At 45.8% G+C, this 26,185-nt stretch overlaps 1 protein-coding gene across 1 annotated transcript in view; it reads right to left on the bottom strand.

The window, feature by feature from the left end:
* The window catches only part of C7 (complement C7), a 571,431-nt gene extending 545,592 nt beyond the window's left edge, over window positions 1–25,839 (bottom strand). Inside the window, exon 1 of the mRNA XM_085631170.1 lies at window positions 25,713–25,839. Within this exon, the coding sequence (XP_085487296.1) occupies window positions 25,713–25,718 (6 nt within the window). The 5' untranslated portion in view covers window positions 25,719–25,839. The remainder of the gene's footprint in view (window positions 1–25,712) is intronic.
* Between the last annotated feature and the right edge of the window lie 346 nt (window positions 25,840–26,185).

Genomic DNA, 26,185 nt, shown 5'->3' with positions numbered 1-26,185 from the left:
ATCACAATGAGAGTATCACAACATAAGAGCTGCACTCAATGTCGCACTTTGAATGCCCCACTAGTTTCCCACTTTCTTGAATGTAACCATCATGCGGATGAGATCAGATGGCAGGTCATTGAACATTTGAAAAAACCCTTCAGAGGGGGAAACATGCAGATGTTGCTGAATCGAGCAAAGTGTAACTGGATTTTAAAATGTGACAGAATTAATGGAGATTTGAATACATAGGAAGAGTGCAACTCTATTGTTTCTAACTAATTTTGTACTGCATATTTTATGCAGTTGCTAATTTTATCATTGTTTTCCTTTGATGTTCCATTGGGAATTTTCTGTTTTAAATCATAAATATCCTCATATATAATGTGGAAGTTATGGATTGCTTTGGATCTGTTGATATAAACCATCTATTGTCTGAGCTTACGATTTTTTGTAATCGTTTGTTGTCCCCCTAACCCTTCTTCCAGGAACACAATTTGTGGGTTATACTCAAAATCACCTTTTCACAAATAATATATATATATATATATATATTTTTAGTGATTTAAAATCCTCTCCTTCTTTATCACTGACTAATTTAAAGTCTCTTTCTCAACATCGACAGCAAGCCTTTTTTAAACGACTGTGCTCCTAATTCCCCGATTCTTTGAATTGTTTATGTGCATTCCATTCTGGGTCTTGACGACCCTTTTCTTTTCATTGTTGGCTTTATTTGATACGTTATAGAAGCACACAAGCATATTGGGGGTTTATAGGGGCATATTATCAAGGCAGGCGATAAAATTATTGCCGCTTTAGCGGCAGAAAACTGCCGCTAAAACGGCGATAATGGGCTTGATAATATGCTCTATGGAATTCCAATTGAAGTCCATGTTAGACGTCCTTCACATTTAACATGGGCTTCAATTGGAATTCCATAGAGCATATTATCAAGCCCATTATCGCCGCTTTAGCGGCAGTTTTCTGCTGCTAAAGCGGCGATAATTTTATCGCCTGTCTTGATAACATGCCCCATAGATCTTATACTACCTTTGGAGAAAACATGGGGTGCTGCACTCAGCTATGCCCATACACACCAGAGAAGTCTCCACGGCTGACACGACTACGCGATCGGCAAGATTCCAGAATTGGGTACCTTTTCAATTATTACTCTTTTACCTTTGGAATCCCAATTCAGTAGTTGCATTATTAATTTTACCTTTTTTGCTCTCAAATATGGAAATTGGAAGCAGTAGGTTTCCAAAGAAATTTGTTTGGTTTTTAATGTACTTTAAGTCTTACTTTCATTACGATTAGTCCTGATTAAAATGCACACTACCTACCGCCGAAACTCACGTAATTCGGAGTGCACTGACTAGGGGAGTGGACTGTGACACAGGTACTTGTGTATCTCTTGGATTGTTTGTAGTGATTTTTTGTTAAATAAGGTTATTCAGTTACGTTTCAATCTTGGGTCCAGTTAAGATTTGGAATTTCTTTTCTTTGTTGACAGTAATCTCAACTATACATGCGGATTGAATTTGTGAGGCACAATGTAATTTGCGACTTCGGTAGCCCTCAAGCCACACTAAATCCTCTGTGTTTTTGTGTATATTGTAAGTGACTAAGGATCTTTCAGAATTTTTATAGATTCTGTACCTAAAGCAATGGACAGTATTTTCTAATTTTGGTGTCATGCTGCAGATACTTCGAAAGTGAGCATGCGCCTGACTTGCATCTATGTGACGTTTAGGATGGCATTAATTCCGGTAATTCTCCCGCTTCAAATTGAGTATGCCTGGAAGTTCACTCATTTGGGTGATTTTCTTGCTTTGGTACACCCTTATTTATATTTCTCATTAACATTTTTTGTTAGAAAAACACAACTTTTTGATTTATGTTTTCTGTTCTATCTAATTGGGATAGGACTCCTTTCTTTGCTTGGGGGGTCTGTCACTTCAGTAATATTAATAGGAATCACACCTCTATGTATTGACTATAACCAAAATATTTACCCTTCTGGTACCCTCATCTATGATATTTATTCCCTTTCCAGCCTGAACAGTTGATGGTTGCTCTGTACCTGTTATTGTCCTGATGATGACCTGTTAAATTAATTGTGTCAAAACGTCATCAAAGCCTTCCTGGCAAAAAAATAAGAGGAAGCATTAAGTGTATTGTGCCTTTGTCATCCCACAAAACTTATTGTTGTATATAATATTCCCCTTTTTTGCCATTTTCGTTTGCACTATAGTTTGTCCTTTGTTAGTTTTATTGGTTTGTGTAACCTTGTGAGCACCTTGTGTAATAATGTATATTCGAATTCTTCATAATTCTAAAAATATTTTTTGATAACTGTTTGAGGGTACTTTGTTATTTGATTTTTCCAAATGAATTTATTGAAGTTATAAATGTTTTTTAACTTAAACTAGGAACCTCAACAACTTTAGCGCCATATTATAAACATGAGGCACAAATAAGTCATGTTAATAGACACACTTCACACAGAGTACGCCTTTATATAATTGAATTATTATACATAGTATTGTGCACTGAATTTCTAATAATTGAATTGAGTCAGGACAATCCACAAATATTTGAGTATATCCTGGACTTCAAATATTGCACAAGTCAGAAAGCTAGTACAAAGTTGAAAAGAGGGCAACCAAAATCAATTCAATAAATATTAAAAAATTGATGAAGCTTTTGTGCATTAGTGAGATAGGTGAAACAGATGCAAATTTTTCCAGTATCATGGAAAGGGGTGAGCTGCCCCCAGGGAGAACATCCACGTGTCCATCAAAGATGTATGTTACAGGAACTTTGAATTGCATGGTACATAATCCATGAATATGCTTACTGGTCAAATCTAGACCTCAGCATCAAGAAAAAAACTCAGTTTACTTGGCTCCGGATTGGCCTGCTATACAGATTCAACCCCTACCGGCAGCTTCTAAGCCAATCCAGATATCTTCTGTAGCTTTGACTCCCATTCACATTCTTCTCAAGGCTCTGTGATCAACCAGGTAATTCTGACTATCAAACTGATCAGAGCGCCATGCCACCTTGGAGGGGTGCGGAGTTAGGATCTGGGACCACCGTGGGCCATGAAGACTCGGGCTCGTGCAATGCTCTGACCCAGAGCCGGCCGGGGTCGGGCCTCCAAAATGAAAGCCTTTTCCTGTCGCCCATCTTGCGAGGTGTAGGGAGAGGAGCTACAGGAAACGGACGGCTGTCAGAACGATTTGCGCATCACTCTTGCCCTCCACCACCGACACGATGGATAGGGGTATTTATGATGGTCTACCTCTGGCCTCTTCTTTTCCATTTGGAGTATCAAGGTGGAAAAGGTGGGCTGTGTGCATGCTGGGGGACCATATCCCTGGCCCAAAGGAAATTCATATGCCTCTAAATTAAGGAACATGCAAGCAGGGCTTCTGTGCAAAAAGCACATGCTGTAGAACAACTTAGCCCTGTACCACAAACTGTACTTTCCCCATCCCCATTCTTCATTAGTCATCCTAAACCTTGTATAATTTACATTTTCCTACCATCTCTGGTGTGAGCCCCTCCTTAATCATTAAGCATCTGTCAATAATTGTGTGACTCCTCTGAGGTGCGTAAACGTCTCTGTATGCACTCTAAAAGGCAGAATGGAGACTGGGTCTTCCTGCTACTTTGTAAAGCATGACACGTTCCCACATTTTGCAATATATTTTCCTGCAGATTGCAAAGGCGAAAACCCAGCTTTGCATCTCTACTTAATTCGTGATCCACCAGAAATTCCAGGGTTGACATTGAGCGTCGCAAGACATTTGTGACTCACAATGACAATTTAATGCATACAATTTATTTCTCACCCTCACATAGTGTGAAATTTATGAAAGCTTTCTGAGGAAGAAATGCTGTTAATTCATTGGTCCATCCTTGTCTGTCGGTAGCAGTGATGAACAGCCTATATTTTAGTAAATTAAGTAAATAACAGTTGTGGTGTAAGGGGAAAAGGGGCTGATACATAACCCTCATTCCCATTCCATAAACTGTCACGTTTTGCATTGAAACCCCGGTCTTGTTAAGGCACCGGGGTTGCAACAGTGACACTTGAATACAGAGATGAGGGTCTGCTGTCCATTCTATGTTTGTACATGCATCTGGTTGCAAGAGTTAACAGAATCATCATTAACTAACTAGGAATATCATTTTCTGTGAATTATCCAAACCAGAGTCTTATTGGTCTTCCAGACTGATACTTCTACTACAGTGCAAAGAATTGGCTGAGTCCCATCAAAGACACTGCAAACATGTTGCTCGAATGTGAATTTACCTTGAAAAAATAAAAGACAAGAGACTTTTGGCCAAACAGGAACAGTTGGTTAAATTAAACGCAGTGGCCGGGAGAGCAGGCAACAGAGGACCTGAAGACTGTCTCAAAGCACATTTATTATTTATTTTATTTATTTATTTATCTCACTTGTAAAGCGCACTATCACCTAACAGGCATCCTGGTGCTGACATTCAAGAGTGCACAATTTGTGGGTAAACCACGAGGAGCTAACAACAACACTAGATTTTGGGGAATAGCCAAGTTTTTAATCTCTTCCTAAAAGGGAGAAGGTCCCTAACTTGTCTCAGTTCCAGCAGAAGCTCGTTCCATAATCTGGCAGCTGATACACCAAATACTCTGCCGCCTGATTTAACTTTCTTGACTCTCTGTATTTTCACCAGTCTAGCTGAAGAGGAACGCAAGCATGTCCCTGGAATGTACCATTCAAACTTTCTCTGCATGGAGACGGGCCCAATCCCATGCAGGGCCTTGAACACTAAGCAGAGAGATTTAAACTGGATTCTTTGTCTAATTCGGAGCCAATGCAGCTCTGCCAGAGCCAATGAGGAGGAGGAATCTCTAGGCCAACCTAATGCTAACTTGGCTGCTGTTGACTGAATCCTCTGAAGTCTATCTAAAAGATATTTCGGGGACTCAAGCAGCAGCGCATTGCAGTAATCTAATCTGTTTAGTATAGTACTTTGTACTACTAGCGCTCGCGCCTAGGAAGGCATTAAGGGAAAGATCTTTCGCAGAGTTCGAATAATGGCGAAGCAGCTTCCCACCGTTTGGTTAACCTGAGCCTCCAACGTTAATTTGTTATTAAACATAACGCCCAGGTTCCGAACCTTCTCCACCGGCCGCAGTGCGGTTGGTGTATCTAAAGGCCAGAAGTTTACAGGCAGCACAGAAGGAACCTTCCCGACTGAATAATAAACATTGGTTACGGCCATCATTTTATATATTACATGAAGCGCTATAAAGTAATTTGTACATTCCTTTGGAGACAGAAACCTGGACCTAGTCACATGATCATAAATCTGGTCATATAATAAGAAGTGCAGGTGGGTCTCGACCTTGCGTGAACACAATGTGGGGCCAGTGGGTACGTGTCCAGAAGTACAGCATGGGGAGCGTGTGATCACTGCATGTAGTGTGCATGCTGTGTTCTGATTGGCTGAGTGTTCCTAACTTGGTGTGGCATCTGACTATATGGTGTTTTGGGAACGCACTCCCCTCCGACCAAACGTGTTTTATTTGGGTCAATCTCCTAAAACCATTGTGGTGTTGCTGACAATCAGTGGGATCGATCTGGGTTTTCCATTTCGCTTGTTTGCCTAAGGGTTACATCACCCCACCTGTGATCTGTCCATCAGTTGCTTCAGGCCATGGACACAGGGCCTGCCTGACCACATACTTCTGGCTTGCGGTTGAGGATGGGAGGTCATATCGGGTGAATTAAACAACGGTGATGTGAGTTCATTATTATACGTACAGCTATCATGACGTGCATTGATATCATATTTTCCAATATTAACAACAGCATCTGTGATGAGACCTGGAGGATGTTTCTGCTCTGTGTTTGTGGCTTTTTGTGCTGGCATCTGAGTTACATGCTGTCCAGTGCATGTGAATTTCTGCTCACTGTGTACTAGCCATAGTCTTATTACTCACAATATGGAACTGTGATATTGTGTTGCTCTACTCCCTTTGCAATACCTTCTCCTCCATTACTGTTACAGTATGGGAACTGTAATGTTTACATTCCCCCTGCTTATGGGCTAGTGCTGAGAGCCATCCAGTCCATAGGATGTGTCTGTAACAATATGAGCAACTGCCAGCTTCCACTGACAGGATAAGACAGTGGTAGTCTGAGGTGCTGCACCACCCACCCTACCAGTTTTTGTTGCAGTTCTACCCGTAATCCTAGGTTGAGGGTGGTGAAGTCCTGTACTGTGCTCCACAATCTTCTCCACATATAGGTGGGCAAGCCAGAAAGGTGGTAGCAGAAAGTCAAGCCAGAGTCCTAACTTGTCAATGAGCTAAGCTGATCATAATATCTGACATGTAAATCAAGAAGCAAATAGCATGTAAAATATTAATACAGTTGTTTAAGATGTGAAAAAAATAGTTCTTCCTTTTTTGTAAAGTGTTTCAGTTTAGTATAATACATTATAGGACTGCAAGGAGTAACATTTATTAAAAATAATAATTTCTAAACATGAAGCTAAAAACAATCAAGAAACCCTACCCATGGCCTCATCACATTGAAATAAGTCAACCAAGAATCAAGTCTGTTTGCCTTGTGCACTGTACATATGGATGCCAGTGACTATATAGGTAGCAACGTTTTTTGATTTTAAACCCTGAGCTGAATTACTTTAAAGTGCTCCCAAATCTGGCGATCAAGGAAAACGAGGTACATTGGAGTCCATTGATTTGAATAGGATTGCACAATTTGGTCAAGAAGGTAAGCTGGAATGTGAGCTCAGGTTTCTATGCTACAAAATGTGCAATTCGGCAACTAGTTTAACGTCACCTCTCTTTGCCCACTTAAAGCTCAAGATAATGCTTTGTGTTTATATGTTGCTAGAGTTCCATTAGTACTGCACTCTCAATAAATACAATAATCACGTGTTAAATCAGTCTGACTGAAGACGTCTTTCTAGACAGAAGTAAAAAGATAAATGTAGGGGAAGTAAAGGCACTTTTTAGGTCTTGCCTGACCCAGCGCATGCGCTGGTCTGGCGAGACATTTTGTGAGGGCTCCAAAAAGTGCTACAAGGCCAGCCTAGAGCTACAGTCGCGCTTTACCGCGATTACTTTCACTTTCGCGGCAGCTTTGATGTTTGATCGTGATCACTTTCGCGGCCGCTTTGTTGTTCTCCTGAGGCTTCAATAGAGTGCAGCAGTGACCTTTGACCCAAGGGTAGGTCGCTCCCCTGCCCTCGCGGCGCCACCAGATCCTCTGTGCCTGCCTTCTGCTCACCTCTCCTTCAGAAGGCAGCTCAAGACCTGGCTCTTCGAGCACTGACCCCCCCCCCCCCTCCCAGCGCCTTGAGACCCTTGATGGGTGAGTAGCGCGCTTTATAAATGCGATTGATTGATTGATTGATTGAAAACAAGCATTGGCATAGCCAATAGGTCTCGCTTTTGGGACCTTATAAGTGTTTAGTTATGCAACTGTTGCATGGCTAAACACTTATAAGGTCCCAAAGGCGAGACCTATTGGCTATGCCAATGCATGTTTACGTGCCACTGATGGGCTGAGCCAGAACCCTGGTGCGCAGTGCCACAGTATGCTTCTTTTTCGAGAGTGGGAGATGCTCATCTACAGAAGGGGAGACAGCCTTTACAAAGAAACTATTACAACACATGCCTTTACATCGCATGTCGTTGCAACGCAAAAGGTGTGCAGCAGTGAGTAGAAGGTGTTGGATTTAACTCCAACACCTTCCCTTCTGTTGCACACTCTGGAGTTGGAATAGAAAATTAATCTATTCCAACTTCCAGCGCCCCCTCCCCGACAGAAAGTCGGAGTATAGGTTTGCGTTGCGACGGCATGCGATGTAGTAGCATGCGTTGTAATGTCACCTATTCCTACAGAAGTGATGGTTCATGGTGACCCCATTGTAGTGGGGCATCAACCATCAGATGAGTCGGTGAGTGTTATTGGCATGGGAGAGCCAGGTGGCAGGTAAGTCTGGAAGGAACCAGGAGCTCTGCTAACTGACGGAGAACAGAACAGAATACTGCATTTAACAGGAAGCTGAGAGTACTACTTACGCATATACAAAGCGCTTTAACGCCTCGTCAGGGGTAGTAGGCGCAATATAAATGCAATTACAGTTACAATATTAAATTGGTGATCATGTCACAGGTTAAAACCCTGAGGAGCGGGCATATTCAATCATCTTTCTGAGGTAAAAATCAGTACTATTCAGTTCCCGAAAAAACTGACAGCAGAAATCATCTGTGCAATTCAGTTTTTGATAATTTTACGTTTTTACGCCTTCATTTTTGTTTTTTCGGCAAGGGGTGTTTATGTGACCCCCCCCCCCCCCCCCACACACACATACCTCAACATAGGCACACCCTATACCTCAGCTGGGCTCGTCCCGGCCATCTTATTGCCATTCTGTGCATGACAATGTGATGGCCAGTCAGTGTAAATGAGTACCTTTCAGAGGCTGCAGCCATCTCTGGCTATGTGATACCAGTGAAATCCGGCTCACAAAGGCAGGCTGACAACGCTGCCCAGAAAAAAAGAGACACAGAACCAGGGTTGGAGTGGGATCAAAAATTGGTCCGTGCACCCTAAAAAAAAGTGGCCCACATTTGCAGATCGCGTCTTTTTTCAAAACACTGCTTCAGTGTTTAAGAGTTATAAAAAAAGTAGGGTTATTTCTATAACACCTGCATTGTTTTTTAATTTCACTAAAACACAAAAAATGCAAATGCAGCCACGGATTAGTTGCACACCTGAATGTAAGTGAGGTCACTTCTGCTCAGACCCCCTGCCCCTGCTGAATGTCCATTCTTTAATAGGCCCGGGCCAAGAAATTGACCAGGAATAACACCTCTGCCCCATTGGCAAAAGAGAGGTAATATAGGCCCATCTGCCTCCAGAAAGGCCCCTCAGGTCCCCACTGGGGTTTCCCTCCCACATGTGCTGCACATCTAGCTCTTGCCCTCAGTTTACATCCTAAGGTTGCTGATCATCCTTACTTCCTTCCTCCTGGCACATCTTTCATATTCCTCACACGAGAGAACTTCTCGTGCGAACCTGTGTCCCAAAGGTGCTAAACCTCTTTGCCTAACACCTAAAATCCCTTCCAGTGGTGTTGCGCCGGTCTTATTCACACCTCTACATGGATAAACACAATCACTTGCCTTCTCCCACCCCTCCCTCACATGCCATCCAAAGATGCTGCCTCTCTTTCTCTCCCCGCTAATGACCCCACCACCCGCTCTCTCATTACCCATAGTAGCAGTCAAAAGGCATCCTTACTTCACTACTGGGCACCAAGGTCTATGGGTCGCCCTCTGCAAGACAGGTTTAATGGAGATAAGTGCAGCCTGCAGAGATTTTTGGGTGTGTGGCATTCATTAGGGGATGCCAACTCTGGTGGTTAAAGCACTTGAGGCAAAGAACTGTGATTTGTCTAGTCAGTTTTGATTGATTATATATTAGCATAAAGGGTTACACAGAGGCTACCTCAAAGAACATGGCCTCCTTGACAACTCACAATCCGTATTTTTCAGAAGCCATAGCATTCAAACGGCCCACATCGCTGCAACGGGTGGCATTTACATTATCATGGACTGAGGACACTCCGTAGGCCTAATTCTGCTCGACCTCTCCCCTGCTTTCAACACGATTTCCCACCACACACTCATCATGAGGCTCCACGATGCAGGAATCCAAGGACCAGCCCTCCAAAGGACGCGTTCCTTCCTGTCCAGAAGAATGCAACGTGTCAGGCTGCCTCCTTTCTCCTCCAAACCCAAAAGCATCATCTACGGAGTTCCACAGCGGTCATCCCGCAGCCCCAACCTCATCATTTACCTTGCGCCCCAGGCATAGATCACCTGCTCCCACAGACACAGCATCATCTCGTACGCCGATGACATGCAACTCATCCTGACCCTCACAGAAAACCCCATCAACACCATAAACAACTTCAAAATCTGCCTGACGGCAGTTGCCACCTGGATGCGCACCAACTGCCTAAAACTCCAAGAAAACAGGAGTCCTGATTTTCGGACCCAGCAATTCCTCCTGGGACACCACCTGGTGGCCAATCGAATTGGGACCCACCCCGACTTCCACTGACCAGGCTTGAAACATGCGCACTATCCTGGACACTGCACGCTCCATGAGATCCAAAATCAACGCTGTCACATCCGCCTGCTTCAACATCCTCCAAATGCTCAAAAACATCTTCAAATGCCTTCCCCTGAACACCAGACAGACCATCACCCAGACTTTGCTCACAAGCAGGTTGGACTACAGCAACACCCTATACCAAGGAGTACCTTCCCACCTCACACATAAGCTCCAAACCATCCAAAGCGATGCCGCAAGACTGGTTCTCAACCTACCCCGCAACACCCACATCATGCCTCACCCTTGAGAACTCCACTGGCTCCTAGTCCAGAAACGCTGCCACTTAAAGATAATCACCCTTGCCTATAAAGCGCTGCATCAGAATAGACCTGCTAACCTCAGCCACAGTCTGCACTTCTAACAGCCAACCTGCAACCTCCGATATGCTTCGCTGTCATTCGCACACATTCCACGTATTCACAGAAGCAGGGCAGGAGGCCGCCCATTCACCTATCTAGAATCAAAGACTTGGAAAGCCCTCCTCCAGGACATCAGAACAGCCACCATGCTCACAACATTTCACAAGAAACTGAAGACCTGGCTCTTCAACTGATGTCCCAGACCTTTTGCACCTACTCAGTGCCTAGAAACCCTCACGGTGTGCAGACTTAAGGTAAGTAATATCAATTTTAAAAATATAAAAGTGTTTAATATCGTTTGCAAAAATATAGTTGTTAAAAATATCATTTTTTTAATTAATGTTATGTATTTTAGTATGTATTTTATATGTATGTGATGTATTTTTTTTGTATAAGAATTGTTTGTCTTATTATATGTGTTAAATGTTTAGTAGTTATTATTTTTTTATTGGAATTTTGCGTTTTTAGTTCTGTAGCGGGTTGTGGGTTTATAGGGGAATAGGGTGGGAAGTAATTTAATTATATTAAATTAATTGATTATTTTTTATTTATTAATATTTGTTTGAGATTTTATAGTTTTAAATGTGTAAAGTAATTTATTATTAATTAATTAATAATTGTTTGGTAATTCATCTTAATTAATTAATTGGTAATTTATTATGGTAATTGTGTAATTAATTTTTGGTGTATGTTGTGGTGTTTATAGGTGTGAAGGGTGGAAAGTAATTTATTTTTAATTTATGAATCAATAATTGGTTGTTATTTAATTTTAATAAATTAATTGGTCATTAATTATGGTAATTGTGTAATTAATTTTAGGTGTGTGTTTTGTGATTTATAGGGGTGAAGGGTGTTAAATAGTTTATTTATTTTGTATTATAAATTTTTTGTTAATTGATATTAATTAAATTAATTAAATGTTTATTATGCACCGAGTGCCTGGCGGACGGCCTAAGGTGGGAGCTCCCCCGCGGCCGATTGTCGCCCGGATCTTCCATTTTCGAGATCGGGACGCTATCCTGCAAGCATCGAGGGTGACAGGCCCGGTGCCTTTTCAGAATGCCTCTGTGAGCTTTTACCCTGACTTCACCCAGATGGTGCAGAAACAGAGGCAAAGTTTCCTGGGGGTGAAGCGGCGGCTTAGGGATATGGACCTGAAGTATGCCATGCTTTTCCCCGCCAGGCTGCGTGTGGTATATGAGGATTGGACTTTCTTCTTCGAATCACCGGACATGGCAGGGGACTGGTTGGATGCACTCCCTCGGCGACAGCCCGGCCGGGACAGCATGGATGGGGCGGAAGGCGACCGGGATGGACAGAAGTGATACCTCCGGTGTCGGCCTGTTTTGATTCAGCCCCGGACAGTGACTCGCACCTTATTGCAGTAATGGGAGGGCGGCGGGGGGAAGATAGGGGCTCTTTCCTCCCTTGGGGTACTTTTTGTAGATTTGTTTTTGATAGGGCGACAGGCACACTGCAAGTTGGGGGGGCTTTGTAAGCTGACGCAGGGGTGCAGGGTGGGGGGGGGATTCAGGATGTTGGGGTTGTTGTTTGGGGTTGTTGTTTTTTTCTTGCAAGGCGTAGCAATGACTGTCAGAATTGTCCGACTGTGGTTCTCCGGGGGGGGGTGGGGGAGGTCTCTTTGTGTTCAGGGATGGGGGATAGGGGCTTAAACATAATTAGCTGGAATGTAAATGGCTTAGGGGATCGTATTAAACGGGGGATAGTCCTGCAATTTTTTAAACGGACCTCGCCAGATGTGGTCCTCCTGCAGGAGACCCACCTTATAGGTAATATGTGTTATGCACTTAACAGAAAGGGCTATAAATTCATTGCCCACTCGGGGTTTTCCTCGGGATCCAGGGGTGCAGGCATACTTGTCAGAGCTTCCCTACCATTTGAGGTTGACTCCACTATTGCTGATGACAGGGGGCGCTTTGTGGCCGTGCGGGGAGGTGGGAGGGCAGAACGTTGGTATTGGTTTCTGTCTATGTCCCTCCTGCCCTGCAGGCCTCCACGTTTGCTGATATGGGCAAGGCCTTGTTGGGACTCCCCGAAGGGATGCTAGTGGTGGGAGGAGACTTCAATGCGGTTGGTTCTGGAATGCTCGATAGGTACCCGCCCAGAGACACCGGGGGTGCTCAGAAGTGGCTTCCCGACTTTATTGATACTTTTGGTCTGGTAGATTTTTGGAGGCTGCGGCACCCCACTCAGAGACAATATACTTTCCATTCCGGGGCCCACGGGAGTCTCTCTCGGATTGATTATTTGCTCACTCTGGCGGCACACGCCTCTTTGGTATCTGAGGCTAGGCACATGGCACGGGGCATATCTGATCATTCACCGGTGTGGGCCCGTCTGGACATTGGCCGGGTGGTGGGGGGCAGGGTGGCTCCCATTAACCCCTGGTACTTTCGTGACCCCCAGCTGCGCAGCGCGTTGCTGAAGACAGTTGACCACTATTTTCGAGATAATCAGGGCTCAGTTGAATCCGCGGTGTCCTTGTGGGAAGCTTCTAAGACTGTACTGAGAGGGGAGGCTTTGTCCTTGGTAGTGGCCGCCAAGCGGCGGAGAGACGCCGAGGTGATACAAGTAGAGGACGAGATAGCGGCTTTAGAGGTGGCCTTGGAGGGGGATGTTGCGGCGTCCACACTGCATAATTTGAGCCTGAAGCAATTGGAATATAGGGATCTGGAGACAAACGCCGCCAAGACCCTCAACAGGGAGCAGCAGGGTCGATTGTATGACGTTGGTGATAAGGCCGGGAAATTGCTGGCATGGCTGGATAAAAAGGAGCGTGTTAATCGTGTGGTGCCGGAGTTGTTGACGGATGGGGGAGAGGTTGTCACTGATCCCGACGGTATAGTTCGGTGTTTCTCTGACTATTTTCGTACGGTATACACCTCGGTCTCGGATAGGCCGACTGAGGACTCGTGTGATCTTCTGCGTGACATCGTTCTGCCCTGCCTTTCTGCCATTGATAGGGTGGACCTCGATGGTGATATCACTGTAGACGAAGTGGCGGGTGCTATCCGTGCGTTGCGCTCCGGTAAGGCTTCGGGCCCAAATGGTCTGCCGATAGAGCTGTACAAGCTTTGTCCGGATAAGTGGGCTCCTCACCTGCACGCCATGTTCGTGGAGGCGCGGGGGCATGGGTTTCTTCCGCTCGATCAACGGCTGGCGACGATTGTGGTAATACATAAAGACGGAAAGCCCCGGGATAAGTGTGGCTCCTATCGGCCGATCTCACTTCTCAACGCCGAGCCGAAAATCCTTGCCAAGATTCTCGCTAACCGCCTGGTCCGGGTGCTTGGCGACTTGATCCACCCGGATCAGTCGGGCTTTATCCCGCACCGTAACACTGCACTAAATCTTAGACGCCTCCATGGAGTGATTGCTAGGATGGGCACGATGCGAGAGCCTGCTATTGTGGCGTCCCTCGATGCCACGATGGCCTTTGACACGGTGGAGTGGGCATACCTGTGGGCTGTGCTAGCCAAGTTCGGCTTCGGGCCTGGATTTGTGGGATGGGTGAGGCTGCTCTATGAGGGGCCTCTTGCAAGCGTCGTGGTGAACGGGCGGGCGTCGGCACCGTTCGAGCTCGGGAGAGGCACCCGGCAGGGTTGTCCCCTGTCGCCGTTGCTGTTCGCCCTTGCTCTTGAGCCGTTGGCGGCGTGGATACGGTGGCACCCGGATATACGTGGGATTCGTTGGTCGCCTGACCACGAAGACCGTATTTCACTCTACGCCGACGATATTCTGCTATACCTTGCCTCGCCCAAGAAATCTCTGATAGTGGTTTGTGACGTCTTGACATCTTTCGGTAGAAACTCGGGCCTAGTCATTAATTGGGGGAAGTCATACTTGTATGTCCTGTGTGGGGATGTCCCGCCTGTCCCGCGCAACTGCTCGATCCAGATAGCCCACCAGGGCTTTTTGTATTTGGGGATCTATATTTCCACCGACCCCATTTTACGATACGAGAAGAACTTGCTCCCTCCCTTGGCGCGTCTGCGGCGGGATGTGGCGGGCTGGCGGCGATTGCCGCTTTCCCTCCTTGGCCGTGCCGCACTGTTCAAAATGATGTCCCTTCCCCGTTTCCTCTATGCTCTGCAGAATACCCTTGACTTGGTCCCGGCCAGCTATTTCCGTGAGGTCGAAAGCCACCAGCGCGCGCTCTTGTGGGACGGGCGTCCGCGTATAGCGATCGGTAAGTTGACGCTTCCGTGGTACGACGGTGGTATCGCGCTTCCAGACATTCGACGTTATTACTGGGCCACACAGTTGAGCGCGATTAACCATGGTGTATATGGTCCGGCGCTGAGCCCCGGCTTCGCCATGGACCGATGGTTGCTCCGTGGGGGTAATTACCACAGAGCGTTGTACTCGAAGTCGTCGGACTTCACCCTTACAGGGCCCACCAGAGTGGCCGTTCATGTATGGCAGGTGGCGACGGACTCGCTGGGCTGGAAGGGTAAGCTTACCCTTGCCACCCCTCTGTTTGACTCCGATATTCTAGGGAAGCTTTGGCATACAAAAGGGTTCGAGAAATGGGACCTGATCGGCATATCCAGGGTTGGAGACCTTTTGGTTAAGGGTAGGATAAAGTCATTCGAGGAGTTGCAGAAGGAATACGAACTGGGGAGCACGGAGTTCTTCCGATATGCTCAAGTGCGCCACGCCTTGCGGTCAGTCCTTGTAGAAGGGGAGAAGGTGCCCGAGTCCTCTCCGTTGGAGGACCGGATCCTGGATGGCCATATGCCAGAGAGCACGATTTCGCTCATTTATAAGAAACTTATTAATGTTCGGGCGGATCTTCTTCTAGGGTTGCGCGATCAATGGACCAGGGATGGCCTTGAACTAGATGATGAGGATTGGCAGTATGCAGTTTCTTCTCCCAAAGAGGTCGCTATCCCCGCGCGCCTGCGGCTGTTGCAGCTTAAAATACTCCATAGGGTCTATGTGACGGGGCCCAGGTTGGTCCACATGGGTTTCTCTGAGGAGGGCTTATGTAAGAGAGGCTGTGGTATGGTGGGTACCTTCCTACATATTATTTGGGAATGCGGTGCGATTATGGAGTTTTGGAGGCGAGTCCACGAGGTGATGGGGGAGGTGACGGGAATTGCCATGCAGCCTGAGGCGCGGTGTTGTCTCCTGAATGTCTGGAGTCCTACTGACCACAACGCGGCACAGACTCAGTGGGTGACCCTAGGGAACATGTTAGCCAAGCGCGATATTGCTCGGCTGTGGGGCTCTAATAGGCCTCCTACATTGACAGCGTGGATGGAAAACATGGACTGGAGCATGTTTAGGGAGAAGACAGCGTATTGTGCTCGAGGGCGCCCTCGGAAATGGCACTCTGTATGGGGGCCATGGAACCAGTACAGAGGGGACATATGCCTGCCCCCAGACCCGGACCCGCCTGAGGAGCAGCTTTCCCCTTAGCTTTCTTTCCGGCTTTGAATTATTGCTGATATGTGTTTGTTTTCTTGAGTCTCTGCCTTTCCCTCCTTTCCCTTACTATAGACCTGTGTCTGTTGGACGGAATGGGGCTCGTCCCCCCTGATGGGAACCTCTTTTGGTGCTTACAGTACTTATCGCCTTGTTTGTGTTTTAGGGTTGGATTTATGTTTATTCAAAACAGAACCTTTGGCTCTCCTGTCAGTAAAATGTGGACGCAAGCATGTGTTGAGTCTCTAAAGCTGCCGTACCTCCGGGTTGTCGGCTGAATAGCTGTGTCACTGATTTAAAATAAAGGTTTTTAAAAAAAAAAAAAAAAAAAATGTTTATTATGGTAATTGTGTAATTAGTTTTAGATGTGTGTTGTGGTGTTTATAGGAGTAAGGGGTAGGAAGTAATTTGTGTTTAGTTAATTGATATATAGTTGTTAATTAATGTTAATTATTTGATATTTATTTTGGGTAATTGTTTATTTTTTGTGTGTCGTTTTTACTTTTAAAGGGGTAAAGGGTGGGTATTAAATACATTTTAATTACTTTATTATTAGTTATTAAGAGTAATAGTTTTTAATTTAAAAATAAGTTTTAATTGTGTTGTATTATTTTATAGTTTAATTTAGGTGTGTGTTGTGGATATTATAATGTATAAGTGTGTGTAGTCAATTAATGATTACTCGTTTTTTTATTAATAATATTTTTTAATGGATTCATAATTATGTTAATTATGGAAGTAAATTTAATTTAAAATGTTGAAGTGTTTTGTTTTGGGTGTGGTGTTATACGGTAGGAAATCAAATTAATACATTTATGTTTTAATTCACTTTTTTGTTCGTCAATATAAATAAACAAACACTAAAGAGACTACAATTGGTACAACACGCGGCAGCTCGTCTAGTTCTAAAATTACCACGTAGGTCCTCAGCCTCAGCAGCTCTTAAAACCCTCCATTGGCTACCGCTGCATAAGAGAATCTTATCCAAGATACTCTTAATCACCTTCAGAGCATCCTTAAATTTAGGCCCAACGTATCTCTCAGCTAGATTTACCCTCTACACCACGGCCAGGACTCTCAGAACCTCATCAGCAAACCTCCTCACACCCCCATGTTTAGGTATAAAACCAAGGGAGGAAAAACTGTAGCCGCACTAGGAACCAAAGCTTGGAATATATAATACCAACACACCAGAGGTTGCTTAAAACAGAAACACAGTTAAGGAAAGCTCTGAAGACCTGGATCTTTGGATCTTCAGACGAACTCTGCCTAGCCCTCATATAGGGCCCCCCTGTCCTCCTTGACTTTCTTCCGCCTAGCACCAGGATGCTCCTTCTGGAGTGACAGCCCGCACTTTATAAATGCCTATTCCAATTCAAATTCAAATATTTTCTTGTTTACATTTCTTTTAACTTTATTTATTATTTTATTTTATATAATATTTGTAGATTTTCATTATATGTAATTAATATTATAATATGTTTTCTTTTTATATATTTAATATGTTGGATTTTTTATTTTTTAAATATTGATTATTTTTATGTTTTTTTTTTATTTTGAATATATATATATATATTTATAACTGAGTGTGAATAGTAATTTTTGTCTCTCCACTATCCAACACTTTCCCTAATGTTGCACTCACTGAAGTAGGAACAGTAATTTCTACCTCTCCGCTATCCAGCACTTTCCCTACTGTTGCACTCACTGGAGTGGGAATAGTCATTTTTACCCCTCCGCTACCCAACACTTTCCCTACTGTTGCACTCACTGGAGTTGGAATAGTAATTTTTGCCCCTGCGCTATCAAGCACTTTCCCTACTGTTGCACTCACTGGAGTGGGAGTAGTTAATGTTACCCCTCCGCCATCCAACACTTTCCCTACTGTTGCACTCACTGGAGTGGGAATAGTAATTTTTACCCTTTCGCTATCCAACACTTTCCCTACTGTTGCACTCATTGGAGTGGGAATAGTCACTTTAACCCCTTTGCTATCCAACACTTTCCCAACTGTTGCACTCACCGGAGGGAATAAAAAAATGTACCCCTCCCCTATTCAACACTTATCCTACTGTTCCATTCAGTGGAGTGGAAATAGTAATTTTTACCCCTCCGCTATCCAACACTTTCTCTACTTTTTCACTCTTTGAAGTGGGAATAATAAATGTTACCCCTCTGCTATCCAACACTTTCCCTACTGTTGCACTCACTGGAGTTGGAATAGTAATTACCCCTCCGCTATCCAACACTTTCCCTACTATTGAACTCACTGGAGTGGGAATAGTAATTTTTACCCCTTCGCTATCTGGCACTTTCCCTACTGTTGCACTCACTGGAGTTGGAATAGTAATTTTTGCCCCTGCGCTATCAAGCACTTTCCCTACTGTTGCACTCACTGGAGTGGGAGTAGTTAATGTTACTCCTCCGCCATCCAACACTTTCCCTACTGTTGCACTCACTGGAGTGGGAATAGTAATTTTTACCCTTTCGCTATCCAACACTTTCCCTACTGTTGCACTCATTGGAGTGGGAATAGTCACTTTAACCCCTTTGCTATCCAACACTTTCCCAACTGTTGCACTCACCGGAGGGAATAAAAAAATGTACCCCTCCCCTATTCAACACTTATCCTACTGTTCCATTCAGTGGAGTGGAAATAGTAATTTTTACCCCTCCGCTATCCAACACTTTCTCTACTTTTTCACTCTTTGAAGTGGGAATAATAAATGTTACCCCTCTGCTATCCAACACTTTCCCCACTGTTGCACTCACTGGAGTTGGAATAGTAATTACCCCTCCGCTATCCAACACTTTCCCTACTATTGAACTCACTGGAGTGGGAATAGTAATTTTTACCCCTTCGCTATCTGGCACTTTCCCTACTGTTGCACTCAGTCGAGGGGAATAGTAAATTTCACCCCTCCGCTATCCAACACTTATCCTACTGATGCACTCAGTGAAGAGGGAATAGTAATTTTTACCCTTCCGCTATCCAACACTTTCCCAACTGTTTCACTTTTTGGAGTGGAAATAGTGATTTTAATTTCTGCGCTATCCAACACTTTCACTGCTGTTGCACTCTTTGGAGTGGGAATAGTAATTTATGCCCCTCTGCTATCTAACACTTTTCGTTGTTGCTCTCACTGGAGCGGGAATAGTAGTTTCCAAACGGGCGACCGCTCACGATGAGAAACTACCAGTTCGTGTTGAGAAAACTGCCGCTCGAGTAAAAATCTACTCGAGCAACAGAAAACTACAGCTCGCACTGTGCAAGATGCCATTTTCAATGATTGCACAGTGCCGGTTGCTTGTCCACACTGTGCAATCATTGAAAACGACATCTGGCACAGTGCGAACAAGGTACTACGCAGTTCGCGAAGTGCTACGCGTAGCTCGCGTAGTGCGAAGTGCACTTTGCGTAGCTTCGCAAAGTGCTACTTCGCGAACTACGCCCAGGGTTACATTTTACCCGGTCCGTCCCAGTAGCATTCTGATTCACGTGACGTAACGTCAACAGAGTGACTGTAAGGATTTGCCCAATGGCTGTGCAGCCGAGACAGGGCACGAAAGGCAGGCCATATGCAGCACGAGCTGGCCTGGCGGCACACTGGCTGAAGTTCAAGGTACTTACTTTTATGTGCTCAGCTCTCTTTACTCCAGGACGTTAGACTCATGTGACTGAGAGCAGTGACGTAGTGGCAGCCGGGCCCACGCAACATCTAACTGTGCAGCGAAGACTGTGGGCCAGTGAAGCCAGCCCCTTGATGTAATCAATGTCGGGACAGTTCCGTTTAAATTTCACGTTTAACTTTATATTGCAATTGCATTCGCATCCTGACAACTACTTTTACCGTTCCACGTGTTTCCTGGGCTCAGGGAGGGGACTGCCTGTGTGGTCATTTCAAAGAAAAGGGTCTGCACGAAAATCTAGCATCAGTCCAGCCCTAGTGGACACAAACTGGACACTCCTGAGAAAAGCAAGCGTAGCAGTGATACGAGTACGTTTTCATCCTCAGTGCACCATGAGAAGTGACCCTTCAAGGCACGAGTTACTGTATTGTGGCTATTGCACATTACATAAATTAACATAACATACCGTGTATTTGCATAGCGCAGGTTCGCCCAAGGGTATCTTGGCGCTGAATAACAGATGTTTATTGTACATCGTCAGATTTTAGAGCAGTGGGGATTACCAGTGCTCCCAGCCAGTGGTCTCAATCCCATTATCTCTGTTTGGGAGTGAGTGTGGGGTTGAGGGTCCATGCGCCTACACACATTGTCATCTCAGCTGTGACTGCAATAGTGGTAACACTCTTGGAGAAAGTACAAGAGGATGTAAAAGAAAAGGCAAGCAATGCAGCGCGTGGACAGGGACAATAAGGAGAGTTGTAAAGATCGATGGGGGAGGGGGGTCGGCGGGATGGCTAGGGTATGAGGAAGGAGAAATAATTGGTAAGAAAAGAAGAAACCGTCACTTGAGGCGAAGGTAAAAGGAGAGAGTGAAATGTAGAGGTGGTCGCCATTTGGACTGAAGAGATGCGGAAAGAAGGGGGGAGGGATGAGAAGGGTGGAGGGGGAGGAGAAGAGGGGTAAAGTGATGATTAGGAAGGGGGAACTCGTTGTGAAAGAAGCAAGGGCGAAAGACGGGCCCCAAATAGTAAGACAGGCAAGGGTGGTGAAGCACGGAGGTGATAGAAAGGACAGTAGAGGGACGGGAGTAATAGGGGAAGGAAGGGAGGCGGAAGAATTGAAAGGAGGGATGAGGGGAGGGAAAGATGAGGAAATAAATGGCGGAGAGGGTAAATGTTCGAAAAGAAAGAAGACAGCAAGCCAAGGAGTAGAGGCGGGAGTTGCAGAAAGAGCGGTTCTAGACTGGGAGGTATGGAAGGGAGAGAGAAACATTGAAAGATAGCGTGACAGGGAGAGAAGGAAGTGTTAATGTCGTGAGAGGGAAGTGAAGGAGCGTTTGATGCAGGGCGCCTCTTTTGTGCTGTGAGCTAAGTGATTTACGGCGTGCATGCCAAGCACATTTCATCTCCTTTGCACTCATTCACCCCTCCCCCTTGACCCACTGAACTCTGCATAGCTCTCGGCCTATCAGACATGTAACATTGTTTCCTCTGCTCCTCCACCGCACAGATGCCATTGCAATACATTAGGATGGATGAATGACGCCGAGTGATGGACTCTCTGCGTGTTCCACTTGTCTCAGGAGAGGGGGATGGACCTGGGTTAATTAAGTGTGGGAAGGGATCCAATCAAATCATTCATGGTGAGTGAGGGCGTTGCATTGTATACTCTTTGCATCCCACAGCACCCCTGGGCAGTCCAAAAAAATCCACTGCCCTCACAGTGAGCATCATTCACTCCACGGCCCCCACCCCCACAGATTCTCAGACTCCATGCGTCCCGCACTCAGGGCACCTCACACTGAACTACTCTTCACAGTCATCCCACCAGTGGTATCCCACACTCTCCACCCGCACTCTCTACCCCCCCCCCACATCCACGGAAATCATTTCCACCCCCCTAGATCCACCCTGAGGGATCATACACTCACTTTGTAATCTACTCACCAGTTCCTCCCCCCGACTCCAGTGGCCTCCACTCTACTGATCGCTCCTCTACCCCAGGGACCCCAAACGCCACTGCTAATCCTCCAGGTTCTGTTATGTGACCCAATGTTACGTGAATACCTCTTTCACAGCGTGAGCTTTCCCTTAAAACCGCACTGTCTTCATGACAACAATTCCCAGAATCCACTAATGGAGTCAATGAATGCTTAGGACTGGAGACAAGTTATCCTTGAGTATAGCGTCATATTGAAACCTATAAGCTTTGCAGCCCTATGCATGGAGATCTAGAGTTCTATGCACCACTGGCCTCAGGGATTTCTCCCCATTTGCACCCAGTGCTCAACTGTACCATCTATCCCACCAGGCTCCTTAAATGTACTGCCCCCTTCAGTGAGCCCAGACTCCACAGCACCCCCATGCTTCTATGATTTTACACTCTCCTGCCCCATCATGCAGCTATCACAACATTCACGGTCTCCCTCTCCACAGGGACCCTACACTTCCATATTCTTGAGTGCCACGCATTTCACTGCCCCATTATGCCCCAGGTCCTGCATTTTTGCAGGGCCACACTCTCCTGATTCTAAATCGATTTATAGATTTATAGATTTATAAAGCAAGCCTGACATTTCTTTTAATATTAATGATGAGGCATCTTACATCAAATTGGCAAATGATGGCATCAGATCATGTATAATAACCAGCAATACCTGTTCTATTTCCGTTGAGCACCTTTTTTTCAATAGTTTGAATCTGATTCCTGTGCCACCTGGCATAAATGAAGGAAAGAGGGCCCTATATCTAGTTGTTGTTTTACTCGGGTCCCAAAATATCTTTTGACAAGCCTGGGATTCCACGGCTTGACAGCATCCAAGTGATTCCACACTTCACTCCCTCTGCTCCCAGGGGTTCCCTTCACCACTCTCAGCTCCTTTGCCTCTAACTCCTCTCTTTCATGCTTCTATCAATTGTGTATTTTCTGTTCCAGACTGCTAGTCCACTTGGGAAATCTTGAATGTCATACATAGGAGCAAAGTGAATATTTGTGGACTAAAACATTTGGGGAAAAAACAGCTCTTTTAATTAAAAAAAACTGTTTTTTACTGGTATGAGAACCTGTCCTTGAAACCCACTGATATATTGTCAACTCACGCACACAATCCAGCACTGTGAGGACCAAAGTCAAAACGTTGTGCATGTGCCTGGGCCGTGACACTTGCACTCTGGGGATGACCCCTGTGCTCAGCGTCTAGTTGGCCACTCTCCCAGCATGTGTCTGGCCTGTAAGACAGCCCCCTTCTGTAATTCCAGTGCAGAGATCCACTCAGAGTTGCATATGTGCCCAATCATTTCTGATCTGCAGCTGGCACTCCTAGCCCAGTACTGGGGCTCCTCACTCACTGATACACCTCTACCCAAAAGTGCAGTGGCATAGAGTAGAGTAGTGTAGAGTTCGGGCCATCAGCGCAGTAGTTGTGGCACGCAGCTGCAGCATGGGTGCACCAGTTACCTCATATCAGTACTGCGGCCAGGCGGCCTACCTCATAAACTAAATGATGCGCATCTGAGCCTCCCAATAGTGAAGATGGGTTGGCCCCCTCTCCTGTTTACCAGCCCATCGTCTTTGTTGTATCACATTCTGACCAAGTTATAGATAGAGCTACACAACTATAGGGGCAGCAATTACATGTTATGGCACATTATTTATGTTTATATAATGCATTCTATGAAAAATATGGCCCACGGCCCAAATGCCATGTCTGTGCGTAGTTAGATGTAAGCAAAATGTTCTATTTAATGTGTTGTGTTGGAAGTTTGTGTGTGTTCCATGATATTGAAAAGTGCTCTTCGGGGCCACATTGCAGGCAGCTGCATAGTATATATGCACTATGTGGGGTGTATGCAATGTATGTCCAGTGCGTTCTTTTCGATGCTTGCGTGTGTTTTAAACTACTTACAATGCTCTTGGGAGCTGCGTGCCATCCAGCTATATGGTATTTCTGAGCTATGTGCTATGTAAGCTCTACCCAGTATGCGCTATTACATGTCTGCATGTGATGTACGTTATTGAAAAGTGTTGTTGGGTGCTACAGTGCACCACAATAGCCAGCTGTACGCTCTATCTGAGGTGCACAGTCAACATACCTTTTTTAAACTGGTTATCAAAAGGCTTAGTTTTTTTCTGGTTCCAGTACCCCCTGGTCCCCCACTCTGCCTAATCCTTGCATTTGAAATTTACATTTACTGCTGTAGTGTGAGAATACATTTCATGAAAAAGAATATAAAGTAGGGTTGCCAAAAGAAAAATGCCGCCATGTGTTTAAAGAGCCTGGAAAGACTTCATCTTGGCACTATAAAGGGTTATAAATAAAAAAGTATGTATTCATTGGTAATGTGACTTTTCTGTCTTTGTTCCCTTTAAATATCAGTCATGGAGCTCATCATTCAGGCAGCCCTAGAACACAATGAAAGTGCTTTCTATTTATATTTGCTGTTCGAAGTATGCACAGATAAGTGCTGAAAATACGGCTTTAGGTGACTGCTTATTTTTGTCCGTGGGGCAAAGTGGTAGGTGGTGGGCCGGGCCGCTGGGGGGGCCCCTCATTGTGCTTTGCAGAGCGGCCCCCTCATGTTTCGTTAAACCACTGCTCTAGATCATGGGGCAGATTTACAAGAAAGTGACGCGTCTGTATAGAGGCGTCACTTTCCCTGTGCCACCATGCGAAACCCTTGCGTCATCATGGAAGCGCCGTATTTACAATACGGCGCACCATGGCACAAAGATTGACAGATGCGTCAGAAATTCTGACGCATCTGTTGATGGAAAAGTCCCGCATTGCTGGAGTTGTGTCGCAAGCACGGCGCAACTCCAGCAATGCGTGTTTTGGCCTATTCTCAATACACTGTGTCACTCCTTACGCCTGGTTAAAGCAGGCGTAAGTTTTGACGCAGTGGCGTCCTAAAAGTCACGCAGTGAAATCTTGTAGATTTCACTGCGTCACTTTTACGAGGCTTTCCTGCGTGGGAACGCCTACCCTGCATACAATGGGGCAGATTTATGAGCCCCTTGCGCCACTTTTGCGTCACTTTTAACATGGGAAAAGTGACGCAAAAGTGGCGCAAGGGGCTCATAAATCTGCCCCAATATACCTGACCCAGGTTTAATGTCACGCAGGGCTTTACAACGTGACGCATCTCCCTAGATGCGTCACGTTGTAAATGGGCCGCAACTTTTACGCTGCCGATGCGTCACAAAAGTGACGCAACAACAGCGCAAAAGTGACGCACGGGGCTTGTAAATCTGCCCCCATGTCTTAACATTGGCGCACTGGAGTCGCAAAGACTGGCCACTTTATTTGCTTGTTGTGGGCAAGTTAAGGCAATATTTTAATGAGGAAGGTAACATAAATAAATTGTAAAGTTTATGTTTCACAAACTGGTAATACGACGAACACATTTATAGGTGTGGCACACTTACCGATGCGCAGCAGTATTACAGGAGTGTGAACCCCCCCCCCGTCCCTCCCCAGGGCAGAGGTTCAATGCTGCCCGGCAACCGGCCTCGTAAACACGCAGCGAGGAAGGACTACCGCTGCCATTCACAGCCCGCAACAATTAGCAGAATACCATTGCACTCAGTGGCATTAATTAATGACAGTTGATAAAGCTGAGAATTATAGCATTAGATAACAGAACAACCCGTTTTCTACAGAACTTTCAGACGCTATAAGTGCTTCACGAAGAGCTCCATAAAGTCGGCGCCTGACTCCCCACCTCCAAGGAACTGGTCTATCATGAATCGCACTAAAGTTCGGAAAAGTGAACATGGGAGTCTAAAACAAGGCAGCATCACAGCTACAAGTCCACGCCCCACATCTCACTTAACAACACTCCCTTTTATCCACGTTTTAGGAAAAGAGCGACCACCCGACCCCACCCCGGCGTGACCCCTCCGAACGTTCTTCGGGACGTTCCTCTGAGGAGCTGCGGCTGAGCCAGCGCAGTCCTGTGAAGAGGAGCTCCCGGCGCAGCCTCCTCCTGTCACAGGCGCCGATGCTGATGCAGAGCGTTAGAGCATCGGGGACTAGTAAGGAGCCCGCCAGCCGCGCTAGAGAGAGTGGCAACCCCCTTACCTTCATGTCTCCAGACACGGCCGCGCACCTAGGGGACCACTCGCCCTGTTGAGAAGTGAGACAGAGAAGACACACGCCAAACCAAGCCTCTTCCCTCGACTGTCCCACTTCGACTCAATCCATCCCTCCCCAGTCACTCCACCCCTCCCCTCACACAGCATCAACCCAGCCCCCCCCTCGCATCTCTGGAATTCCTTCATCTTCCTCTGCCAGACGTCTTCATCCCCCCCTCCCACTCATTATTATAACTAGCACTGTTGCTGTGTCCCCCCCCCCCCCCTTCAAGAGTTCTGAGAGTTCTCAAGAGCCTGGCGAGTTAGAAATGCCGGTGAAGCCGCTAGTAGTGTCTCGAACATTCGTCCATCCCCTTCGCCTGCCAGTGGCACGGCTGGCTTTCTCTGAGAATCGATAGTTTTTACCACTTAGGTTATTTGTCTGCAAGTATGTACACATGGAACCCCCTCCCTACTACT

This window comes from Triturus cristatus, chromosome 2_1 (assembly GCF_964204655.1).
Source record: "Triturus cristatus chromosome 2_1, aTriCri1.1, whole genome shotgun sequence".
NCBI lineage: Eukaryota > Metazoa > Chordata > Amphibia > Caudata > Salamandridae > Triturus > Triturus cristatus.
Note: the sequence above shows the minus strand (reverse complement) of the source record. Positions and strands in the feature narration are given on the sequence as shown.